This window comes from Catharus ustulatus, chromosome Z (assembly GCF_009819885.2).
Source record: "Catharus ustulatus isolate bCatUst1 chromosome Z, bCatUst1.pri.v2, whole genome shotgun sequence".
NCBI lineage: Eukaryota > Metazoa > Chordata > Aves > Passeriformes > Turdidae > Catharus > Catharus ustulatus.
The window spans coordinates 11,172,072-11,184,283 of NC_046262.2; the positions used below are offsets into that span (position 1 = coordinate 11,172,072).

The 12,212-nt window shown below is 38.5% G+C and overlaps 1 protein-coding gene across 2 annotated transcripts in view; it reads left to right on the forward strand.

Annotated features, from left to right (window-relative positions):
- Nucleotides 1-10,671, forward strand: part of RAI14 (retinoic acid induced 14) — a 101,056-nt gene extending 90,385 nt beyond the window's left edge. The window contains exons 10-18 of one of the 2 annotated variants that reach the window (XM_033085816.2): nucleotides 521-549; nucleotides 1,486-1,572; nucleotides 2,291-2,377; nucleotides 3,059-3,119; nucleotides 3,433-3,551; nucleotides 4,050-5,561; nucleotides 6,300-6,449; nucleotides 8,331-8,396; nucleotides 8,654-10,671. In XM_033085816.2, coding sequence (XP_032941707.1) covers nucleotides 521-549; nucleotides 1,486-1,572; nucleotides 2,291-2,377; nucleotides 3,059-3,119; nucleotides 3,433-3,551; nucleotides 4,050-5,561; nucleotides 6,300-6,449; nucleotides 8,331-8,396; nucleotides 8,654-8,731 — 2,189 coding nt within the window. In that variant the 3' untranslated portion in view covers nucleotides 8,732-10,671. The remainder of the gene's footprint in view (nucleotides 1-520; nucleotides 550-1,485; nucleotides 1,573-2,290; nucleotides 2,378-3,058; nucleotides 3,120-3,432; nucleotides 3,552-4,049; nucleotides 5,562-6,299; nucleotides 6,450-8,330; nucleotides 8,397-8,653) is intronic. The other variant, XM_033085817.2, reaches the window with a different exon arrangement.
- The last annotated feature ends 1,541 nt before the right edge of the window (nucleotides 10,672-12,212 follow it).

Genomic DNA, 12,212 nt, shown 5'->3' on the forward strand with positions numbered 1-12,212 from the left:
GTTCAAGATTATCTGGCTGAGACTTCCCAAAAACTCTTTGCCGTAGATGGTAACATTTAGCGTAGGATAAAGCCCTGAGCAGGCCAAAAAGAGGTGTTTTGGAAAAAGACAAGTTGATGCAGCACCACTGTGAAATTCTGCATACAGTTTGGAATGGGTTCTCTTTAATACATGGAACTCCTGGGAGCTGGAGAAGGAACTAACGCAGGCAGAGCATTTTATGGTCAAACTACAATGGATTTCTGAAGTAGGAGGCTTAATGCATAAGAACAGAGCAAGACTGTAATAGAATAAGAATTGTCATGTGTCTTCAGATTTTTTCTCAGAATTAAACCAAACAGCAGCAGAGAAAGGATGTGATTGAAATGGAATTTGCAAATTGTAATTTTCAAGTTTCAGACAGGAATTCAAAAACCATTTATCTGTGGTGTGGGAAGTAGAGCACAGAGGTGGGTTAAGAATGGAAAATAACTTTTCCTGTAATAACTTTTCTGTATTCCACTTGTTTTCTGCTCCACAGAGGCAAAGTCTCCAACAAAAGTGAAGCAGGTATTTGTCCTTTTGTTTTTGAAAATACTCTGACTCTCTAGACTTGTAACAAAAAGCAGTAACAGAAGCACTAGAAAATGTCACTGTGGGATGGGTTGCCATGACTACTATGTAATGTAAAAGGTTTGTCTTGCTTAGTTAAGAAATGTGTTTCAGGAACATTACTTTTAGACTTAGCTTCTCTGTGTAACAGCAGCCAGCACTCTTGGTGAGGGGAGGAAAGGAGGGCGAGTGTGTATGTGCATGTGTGCTGGGATGATTGCTGCTTTCCTCGTGTTTAGTGCAGGAGCTTGGCTTTTGGATACCCTGTCTCTTTAAACAGCAGAAAATAGGATCTAGAAAAATTCTCTCTTTCCAAAACATAAAATTTGTTGCCCCTGATTGTTGGAGACCCCTTCCTATGAGAATCACCGCAGATTCAGGCAACTAAATTAGATTGTTGAATTTTTTATTTACTGTCATTTCTTGGAATGCAAGTAGACCTTGTAGACCTGCTGGGAAGTAGACAAGGGTGCAATGCATTGGTTCCTTCTCTGTGTGCAGAAGTGGGTTTTTTGGAGGGCTTAGGCAGAAGCTGGTGGAGAGGAAAGATGGTATTTGTGAAGAATGGCATGATGGGGCTGTGTGTGAGTAGAAGTGTTTTAAGGTCACTGGTGCTAAACCTATTGTCAGCTTCTGCTTTTTCACTAAATCTTGTTTGTTTTCACTGAAGCATGGTTTACAAGGGAGCAGATTCTTATTGTCAGGCATGTTTAATATTTTTGTGTTAATAGAGATGTGGTCTTTATGTAGGGGGAAAAGGCGCTGCATGAGCTGCTAAAGTTGATATTAATGTGGGATTCATTTTTTATTTTTTATTTTTTTTATAAAACAACTTGCTCAGACTTTACTAACCAAACTAACAAACCTACCTTTTCTGGCTGGTGAAACTTTCAGCATGATCAAGGCTCTAAATTAAGTTCAGAAAGAAGTGGAACTCCAAAAAAACGCAAAGCCCCACCTCCTCCTATCAGTCCTATTCAGGTAAAGAAAAGACTGATTTTGAGATGCTTTTAGGAGATATAAAACATTTTGAACATTATTAAAATTATGTGGGTAGGATTTTTCTCTATCACTGTTACTTTATATGCCTGTCTTACTGTCAGTACTTTTCCTGACATTAGGATGACACCATGAAAGCATATATTGCTTTGATTAACTAAGCAAGATTGCTTAAAATACAGCATGGTCAAAGATACAACTGTACAAGTTTTACTGTACAATTGCTTCTTCCAACTAAAGATGAAGTTTTCCTTTTTGCTGATTTCAATAAGTAAATAGTAAGTTATTTTTATTTTAGTTATACATATGTATGGATATATATTATTATGAGCATATATTATATCAAAATAAAATACTTAACTGCATTTTGATACTATATAAATCAATTTAATAGTTACGTTTAATCTTAAACCAGAATGTAACCTGTGTAACAGCTACACTCCTTATGTAATACTGACTCAGAAGGGCACTAAATAACTAGGTCTGTTCTCTGAAAATTATCTGGAATTGTGACTTATGTTAGTGCAGGTGGAAGTACTCTTTATTGCATGTGCATGCATGTATATATATTTATGTGTGTGTGTATACAGATTATAGATATACAGGTATATACATATATACATATATATACATGTTAGAGGGGCAGCTGTATATGCATGTATGTATGTATACATAGCTATTTGTATAACATTTTTTACAGGTTAATGATCTGTCCTCTCCATACTCCTCAACTTCAACTCCCATGACTGGAAAAGGGCAGGCTTTCTTTGCTGATCAAGTGTGCAAGGTATCAGTGTTCCATTCTTAGGAGCTTAGGGAAGGAAAGTGCAGGACATGTTTTGCTTGATGTTCTATTTTGATGACTGTAGAGTCTCCTGTGACTTAATTAGCTGAATTTTAGGAGCAAAAAGGAATCCAAATCTATTTCAGCGCAACTCTAAAGATTATTTAAATGTGCAACAAACATGTACATATGCATAATCATAGGTGAGTTAGTGTTTAGGATTGTGGTTACGAAAGCATCAATATTCCAGGATTTCCATTTCTAATACTAGAAAAATGCATGGAATTGGGCAGTGCAAAAACAGACCTTTTTACCAAAAATGTCGGTGAAGGAGTTGAGTATGTTCTATCTGATCTTTACCTTGTGTTGCTGAAAATTTTTTTAAATACATGTCGGTATATTGCTATTACTTATCACAAGGTTTGCAGTTTTCTAAACTATTTACAGGATAGTTCCCTGTATTTCATTAGTATTTAATGGGAATTGGGCAATGGAACTTGGATGGCTTTAGCACATTTTGAAATACTGGCCACATGCTACACAATTAAACAAGACCTCAGAAATAAAATACTTCCACTTGGACAGACTTTATCCAGCAGAATGTATACTGTCTATAATTCTTCTTGGTGAACTGTCCAACTTTACATCTGCTTTCTGTGAAAATGTTTTCTTTTGATATCTTAGCAGGAAGAATTCAGCTCCTTGCACAGGGATAATAAAGAAAGACTGAGTGACAGCACAGCAGGTATGCAATTGATCTTTATCTCATTAGGCATTTTAGGTGGTGTGAAATGTTGAAAACCTCTGTACCTTTCCACTTAGAACATGAGACACACTAAGATTGAGGGTGATGTTTTGTAATTCCACAAGCGGCTTCCCATCAAAACACCCTGCTCCCATTGCATATAACACCTGCTTGGGGAGTTTGTAGGAACAGTTCTAGTGCTCACTGCATTTAGTGGTCATGGGAACAAACTGTTTGATTTGAAATGTTGGAATAACTAAGTCACTAGTATTTCAGTTTTTGAAAGCTTTTGAATCTTTTTTTTTGTCCAAAGGTGCTGATAGTTTATTGGATGTGAATTCTGAAGCTGACCAACAAGATCTACTTCTGCTGATGCAAGCAAAAATTGCCTCTCTGACATTGCACAACAAGGAGCTGCAGGACAAATTACAGGTGGCATATTTTTGTGCTTTTCTGATGCTCTCCTAATCTGATAGGCAGAAGAAAGAGCTGCTTACTGTTTTAAAGGGTTGTACTGTGATGATCTTTTAACAAGCTTGTTAGTAAGATCATGGAAACACTGCCCAAAGGATTAAATCAGTGTTTTGATCTTCTCACTTTTCCCATAAGTTACTGAGTAACTTTGTTTATTATGATAACCACATTCTAAAATATGTTGTTAACAGTTGTGCTAGCAGAATTTTAATTTGCATAGCTTTGATTGTTAGCTTATAGAGCTCAGTCCAGACTTTCAGAGTAGCTTGGCACTTACTGCCTTCTCTTACTGCAGGTGAGAAATGGGGGCAGCTGAGTTTTGAACTTTTTAGAACTTTCTTCAATAGCTCTTTAATCATCTGTCTCTGTAGGATGTGGCAATATTTCCTTGCTTACTCTATTCTAAAAAAATATAATCATGTTCTTGTTTTTATTGTGCAATTGTTTTTTGTACAGGAAAGATCACCTAAAGAAGGGGATTCAACTGTAGAATCTTATTCAACCCAAACCCAGTTTGAGCAAACAGCAGAGAGACAAAATGAGTTCTTGACACAGGAGCTGAAGCCTACATTAAATGCCATTCAAATTCAAGAAAAGTTGACAAGCCCCAGGGAAGTAAAAATGAAGTACCTCCAGGAAGACTTAAAGGATGTGCAGAGAAAATTAGAGAATTCTGAAGCCAAAAGAAAGCATGTGGAAGCTCAAGTCCACTCTAGAGTCCCTGAAACAGATTATTTAAATAGCCCAGACATTTCAGAAAATGGTTCTGATCTTAATTTGAACTTCCAAGAAACTCAAAACAGGCATGAAGAAGCTGTGAAAGAGGTTTTGAATATACAAAGGCAAAAGAAGCCAGGTCTTGTTTCCTCTGAAAGTGAAGAAACGAGTTCTGATCTGAGTATGTTGAAGGTTACATATGGAGAAGTTGAAGCACTTAAACAAGAATTGAAGAAAGCGTTGGAGGAAAGCGAAAGACAAAAAGAAAAAGTGAGAGAGCTACAGAAGAAGTTTGAAGACAGAGAGCAGAGTATGGCAGGCAAATTGTCTGTGGAAGAATGTGAGGAAATGAAGAATTCATATTGTTCAGTTATTGATAACATTAATCAAGAGAAAGCGTTGCTGATTGAGAGGTACAAGGAAGGGCAAGAGGAAATTAAAAGGCTACAGGACAAGCTGGCAAATCAGATGCAGTTGGAATCTGGTGCTGAAGCTGGAGAAAGGAAAGATGTGATGCACAGAACGATAGATGAGCTCAACAGGCAACTTAGTGAATTGTCTCAGCTGTACAAAGAAGCACAAACAGAGCTAGAAGACTATAGGAAGAAAAAAACCCTAGATGACATAGCTTCAGACTACATTCCTAGAGATGAACATGACAAACTGATGGAGGTAACAAATTCTTTGAAATACAAAGCAGAAAATGAGTTATCAGAAATGAAATCCCAGTACGCAAAAGTATTAGATGAAGCAGAAGAACTCAAGCAACTGTTAGACACTCAGAAACAAAACTCTTTGCCTATTACTGAACACCGTCAGGTAATCAATGCACTCAGAAATACCATAAAGGAGATGGAGGAAGAAATAAATGAGCTCAAACGACTGCTTAACAACAAGGAAAGTGAATTAAGAAACTTGGAAAAGGCATTACTGGAAGAAAAAGCTGCAATTAATGAAGCCATGGTACCAAAGGCCACATATGAAAAGCTCCAGTCCTCTCTGGAGGGTGAAATTAGTGCTTTGTCATGCAAACTGAAGGATGTAATCCGAGAGAAGGAAAATATATCCTTAGATGCCATGAAACTAAGAAATGAAATTTTGCACTTGAAAGAAGCAAAAGAAGGTATGCATACTCTTCTTGAAGCAAAGGAACGAGAGGTGACTGATCTTCAGCACAAGTACCACCAGGTTCAAGAAGCTCTTCTTGAAATGAAAAACTCATCAAAACTAGAAGAAGATAAAGACAAAAAGGTCAGTGAGTCAGTACAGTGGAGGGGTAATGCAAGTTCAGAGTGCAAAGCTGGTGCATGAGTGACATAACAGACAATGTTGGTTGAAGTAACTTCTGAGTGCATTTGTCCATCTGAAAATCCAGGTATTGTGTGTTTGGCCTTGCAGTTGGTTTCCCTCCCCTGTGGAGACACACATGATCTTTCAATTTACCTCTTAAATTCTGCTTTGGTTGGGTTCACACTATTCAGGCAGCTGAAGTCAAAGAAGTGAGATTTACCGCAGGAAGGTATTCCAGAGGAGACAAGAAGACAAAATATCAGGAAGGAGCAAAAATTCACTGTTGGGATATTACTACATCATCTCAACCACAGCATGATTTGACTAATTTTCCTTTGCAGCTATCATATCCGTCACTACAAATTCCTTTATAAAGAGTTGTGCATTTTGGTAGCTGTGACAGCTAGCCTGTGTTTGGTTCAGCAGCAGAATTTGTAAGGATGCTAAATGCAGCCCTTCTTGTTGAATATTGCTGATGTTCAGAACAAGGAGTGCAGTTTGAATAGGCTGGACTAGGATAGGGAATAGAGGAGCATTGTAACCCTTTGCTCATGTGACATTGCTGTTTGTCCATAGAGTTTATTTACAATTTGGTTTTCCTTACTTCTTAAATTTAAGTCACAAATAACTCAAAGATAAGACACACAGGAATACAATATGCATAGCATCTTTTAATGAAAACCTGTTTTGCCTCCCTAGATCAATGAAATGTCCAAGGAAATTAGCAAATTGAAAGAAGCACTGAACAGCCTTTCTCAGCTCTCCTACTCAACCAGTGCCCCCAAAAGACAAAGCCAGCAGCTGGAGGTGTTACAGCAACAAGTGAAGCAGTTGCAAAACCAACTGACTGTAAGTGTGATAATTTGTAGACCTAACATTAGTCCCAGTTCTCCAAAGAAACATGTACTATTCTTCATTCTGCTTTATTTAAAATAGAGTACAGTCAGTGAATACATGGAAAAGAATCTTCATCCAAAAAATCTGTAATTTCTGTTTCGCTGAAACATGTAGGAATTTCCAAGTCACAAATAGCGCTTTAGAAAGAGCATAACTAGAGAAAACTGGTTTTCTGCTTATTTTTCTCAGACCAGTTGAGAAGCAGATTTCTTGTAGTAAAATGGCGTGACCAAACCTGCTGCTCAGACCTTAATTTGTGGAAAAAGTATGATCAGTGCACAGAGGATTTTCAAGAACATTCATCAGCTGAAGTTGTTTTGAGTTTTAAAGCTTTTTTGGAAGAAAGCATGAGGTTTCAAGTCAAGTAAATGCATCTGTTTATGGGTAGCATAATTTATTCTCTGAAAGCCTTATGTTTTTTTTTTTTTTCTGATTTTGTTGTTTGTGCATGAAAGGTCCAGTCTTCTAAGCTTGGTTGAATCTAAGCTGAGTTGAATCATAACTGATATTTCCTGTAGTTTGCCTGCCCAAAGGAGCATTTCATTCATTGTTGAGGATGAAAAGAAAGTATTTCCACTGGAGGCCTTTGTTGAGGGCTCTGGAGTGCCTCTAAAAACAGAATTGCCAGACTGACACTCTAAGTGGTGTCTGCTTTCTACCTTTCACAGCAAAAGAGGGCTCAGTAAACCAGAAAAATAGTAGAGAAATAGTACGCAGGGGCACCCTGTCAGTGTGAAGGCCCAGACTTTCTTATTCCAATCCCCCTGTCTGAAAGAACCCTTCATCTCCCACTAGTTAGCACCAGCAAAGTAGTGTAAAGGTGGGATCATTGGTAGCATTTAAAACAGGACAGAAACACTCCTTCCTTCTGGTAGGTTAGCTTTCCTAACAGTTGCATGTATCTTTGGAAAGATGGTTTCTGAGTTGTGGCAGCCTATGATCACTGAAAAGGACTGGGTGGCTTTCATTAAGTCAGGATCTTGCAGGGCAAGACCTCCTTTCACCTGGACAGGCATCAGCTCTAACAGGGGGGTTGATGTCTTTTTCAGGCTCGCCTGAAAACAGAGACCAGACAGAATTAAGAGAATAAAAGCAGATATATTTAATTAAGGGTCTTCAGGTATTTAAGCGCAGACAAAACTTCCCCAAAGGGGCTACACCCAAAAAGACAATGATCAGGAGTTTTTCAGACAATTGTAAGTTTGGTCCATTTACGTATCAGGGATTAATCCTCCAATTACAGCTTCAGGTAATGAAGTCATATACCCCCAGCTTACTCCCCAATTCACTTTTGTTTATACTTTTTGGGGCCTGAGGCAGTAGGGTGCCCTTGAGTTACAGGCCTAGAGGGATTGTTTTGTCTGAATATAACAGGAGAACAGAAGCTGACAAGCTAGGGAGTTTTAGATTTGTACCCTAGACCAGTACAGGATTTGAAAAACATAAAAACTGAAATCCTAAGGCATCAGGGTCACTGCCTTCAGGGAAGAGCTGAGTTGCAGTTGAGAGCTAATTTGTCATTGGCTTTCCTCAATTCTGGTTGCTAATAAGCTTGGAAATGAGTATATGTTCATTCCACACCTTTGCAGCACAGCACTTCTTAAAACTGGTAATATCATCAGCTTTTTTACTGTGGCAGATAGAACTGCAGCATTTTCCTGGACCTGCTTCCAAGCAAATTTAGAGTGCCTGGTGACACAACACTGTCTGAGTTAGTTTTCAATGCATTACATAAGACTATGGTTTGAATTTTCCCCAGTCGGAATATAGCTAGGGAGTTTCCAGTCTGATAATTCTGAATGCTCTGTGCCTTTCTGCTTAACTGTTTTCTAGGAAACAAAGAAGCAACACCAGGAAATTGTCTCAGTTTACAGGATGCACCTTCTCTATGCTGTGCAGGTATGGTTGCATGCTGTCAGTCACTCAGTGTTAGTATTTTAACTGAAGATGTTTCTTCTGCAGATCTAGTAGGAATTTAGCATGTTTTCACTAAGACATCCCTCCCATAAGGTATGACAGCTCAAGAACAAATTTAACACTGCTTCCACTTGGGAAATTGATCCAATTACTATACCTGAAAAATAGTTTGTCAATATTCTTAAAGACTTGAGCTGCATTAATTCAATTATCTTTTTTTCCTCTCTCCCTTTGTCTAGGGTCAAATGGATGAAGATGTCCAGAAAGTGCTTAAACAAATTTTGTCAATGTGTAAAAGCCAATCACAGAAAAAGTAAACAAAAAAGCCAAGGAAAACTCCCTATTTTTATTAATCCTGTTATGGTTGTTTTATCTAGATTTGCCTTAACATAAGATTTCAAATTGGCAATTTGCTGCTTTTGTGTTATTGTGCTGTTTGTGAGGGGGATATATTTGTCTGTCTGTACCACTTCCATGTGCATTTCCATGTGCAGTAGCTAAACACATGCCTGCTTTTCATACCCAAAATGCAAGTATGTTCTTCAGACTTTTTACATAGGCCACTCCATGTCATGTTTACCTTGTGAGTACTTTTCCAGCTTCCTCCAACAGTGGCAGATTAACCTGGAGGAAAGCACTGGTGTTGCCTGGGTAAGGGTGAAATTCTCTGTGAGGTCTTCTGTACTGATTGTAAGCTGCATTTTTACTGGGTGTGTTTGATGCTGCAGCACTCAGATTGCTGACTGCATTTTGCCATGTGCAGTCTGGCAGAGCAGAAGTGAACCTTGCAGCAGTGAGCAGGAGCAGATATTTATGCTAAGCCAGAACGTCAAACAGCTACACTTCCTGGTGTAATATTATTTAAGATTAACACACTAAAGTGTAGCTGCCCCAATTCACCCAATGCACTGAGTACAAGAAACCCATACCATACTTCATAGTTTCCTTAACTACCTGGTAGAGGAATGAAACTATTTCAAAAGGTAAAAGCATTACTTTATTGAAGTTATGTACAAACAGAACTGTCTCTGTAAACAGCCCTTTATGATAGGTTTAGCTGTCTATGCAAGTGTTGGCCATGAAGCTCAGGAACAAAACCAGGTCATATACTTTTAGACAAGGGATTCTAGTGAACACAGATGTTTACAGTGAATGTCAATGCCTCATGCTTCCTAACCTCACTTTTGTAAAGATCTTCTCTTCGGTATATTTTTACTGGCCCTCTAATGAATTTTTTTGTAACTAAACCATTTTTTCTACATAATATTTGCATTAAGCTTATTAACAAATATTTTTAGGTAATTGTGTCTTAGAGAGTTTCTTTTTATACCCCCAAGTATTCAGTAATAGTGAAGCATAGTGAAGTGTTTTCTGTTTGTAAGAAATTTGTACGGAATAATAAACCTGTCTGTCAGTGTGGTCCAGAGCAGTGAAGTGTAAAATTCAGTCTGCTGTTCCAAAAAAATATAGAAATGATAAGTAGAGAACAGCAGGAGGTGTCGAAAAATTCTGTGTGTTGTTTCTAGAAGCTAGGAGCATCAATAAAGCCTTTATCAGCACTTCTGCATTTAAAGTCAAATAAAAATGCCTGATGTGGAATGGAATGAAACTATGGAAAAATGTTTTAAGCAGACACTGCACTTGAGGGTACAACCATTTTAACAAGCTTGCGGCTTCAATATGGTATTGTGTGTTTTTTATTCTATGGGGATATGTCTCTATTAATAGAGAAATCTTTCAGAGCTATATAATCTATGAAGTTTATATAGAGTCGTAATATGACAGGAGTCAGCAGTGCCTCAGGCTGACTGGACTCATAGTGCACTTATATCAGATAATTGTTAATTCTGGCAAAGCTAAAAGGATTTTAAAAGCAAAAAGAAAACCACCACCTTTGCATCAGTAAGACCTTGATGTTACTTTCCTTGAGTGGTTTAACTAATGCCGTCTAATTTTGAACAGTATTTTATAGTTAGCTTTGAAAATGCTCCAAAGAAATGTGAAAACAATTTTGCTGCGTCACTTCAAAAAGAACAAAATTTTAAGCATGCTAATGCTGCAAGTATAAAACTTGATGAACCATTTTGTAGGTTGCCTGATAGATTTAGTCTTCTACTTTGGTTTGGTTTGTATATTTATTACAATTATCTTTGTGGAATATTGGAAATTATATACTACAGCATAACAAGTTTCTTTATATGTAATTTACAAGAAGTTTCCTCATGCAGCAAATAAACTATTTCCAATTTTTTTTTCATTTTTGTCTTCATTTACTTTTTATATTGAGGGAAATCTCACTACACTGTTACAACATAGTACAGAGGTGTTCTATATCTCCTGTTTAAATGGATGACACAAGAACTAGGTTTTCCTCCCTGAATCTGCATCTTGATCTGTTGTGTGGAATAAATCGAGTCCAAACCCCACAAAGTGAGTTTTGCAGATGATGCCTTCTATCTCATTGGTAAGTTTGTAGCCATTTCTCACATGGGCATCCTGCTAGAGGTAATACAGATCTCCCATTTACCACTGGATTTATTCCAGCAAAGTTTAAAGTACCTTAGAGCTGTAGCACAGATCAGCAATGTCCCACAGTTCTTCAGCACTTCACACTCAGAACTACAATGGGAATGTGTGTAAGTGTATATGCATGTGGATATATGGATATACCTGCTTTTTAACAGCCAGCTCCATTGTCTTTTATCGTCTCTCCTCAGTTTTATTTGACAAACTGTTCCATCAATGACTAATTTGCTAGTATCTTCTTGCCTGAAAGAATTGCATCTCTTGTGATTGCATCCCAGGGCTTTTCTGCCTCTTGCAGCAAATTTCTGCAAGCTGCCCAGCACTGGGTTTCCTTTGAAGACAGACAAGCTGACATGCAGGGTTTGGCCTGTAGGATACATCTGCCTAAACTGCTGCTCTGAAACATCCACACCTGCTTCTGGCCTCCTGCATGGTCAGTCGTAACAGGATGGGCAGCATTTTTAGAGCTAAATCCTTTCCCTGTCTCCACTAAATATATGAAAATATATTATATATAAATATATGAGTAGTGAGAATAAACTCCTCTTGCCAAACACACTCACTGCAGTTTGCACGCAACAGATGCAATTTGATCAGAGAGCTTGAGCATACTGGCTCTTCACACCCACCCTATGTCCTGTCATAGTGACAAAGGATGATAGCAGGCGTCAGATGGAAGTTGGGAGGAAACAACATCCTAGACCTGCATTAAGATCCTGTTTTCTTTGATTTTTTTTTCTTTTTTCCCCTTTCTCTTGCTGTGTAAACTAATGACAAGTTCCTGAAGCAAGTGTTGCCCTGGTTATTTATCATCTGGCTCTCATAGGGCCCTTCTTTTGCCAACCCAAATTGACATAAGAAGATGGTGGAGGGTGAAAACTTGGAACATTTCAGCAGCAATCAGAGGACAAGTTTTTGCATTGTACCATGTGTCCCTGCTGGACAGATCTTTTGGCTGCAGTGGCACATAGTGGCACATAACCAACACCTGAGCACAGGGGTCATTATCCTCTGAGATGAGGCTGGGTTCCTGGGCACAGCAGACTTCCTGCTGGAGCTTCATGGGTGGAGGCACAGGTAGAGAGCCAATCTTGCCCCATGCTGGCTGAGCAGAGGGCTCAGGGATGGCAGAATAGCCTGCTGATTGCCTTCCCACCTCTCCTCAGGTCAGCTGCATGGTGATGTGATGTGCTGTGAGTCAACATAAGACAGCAAAAGCCCAGGGAAGACCACACTGCTCTGTGCTGCAGTGAACTACACACACGGCCCCAG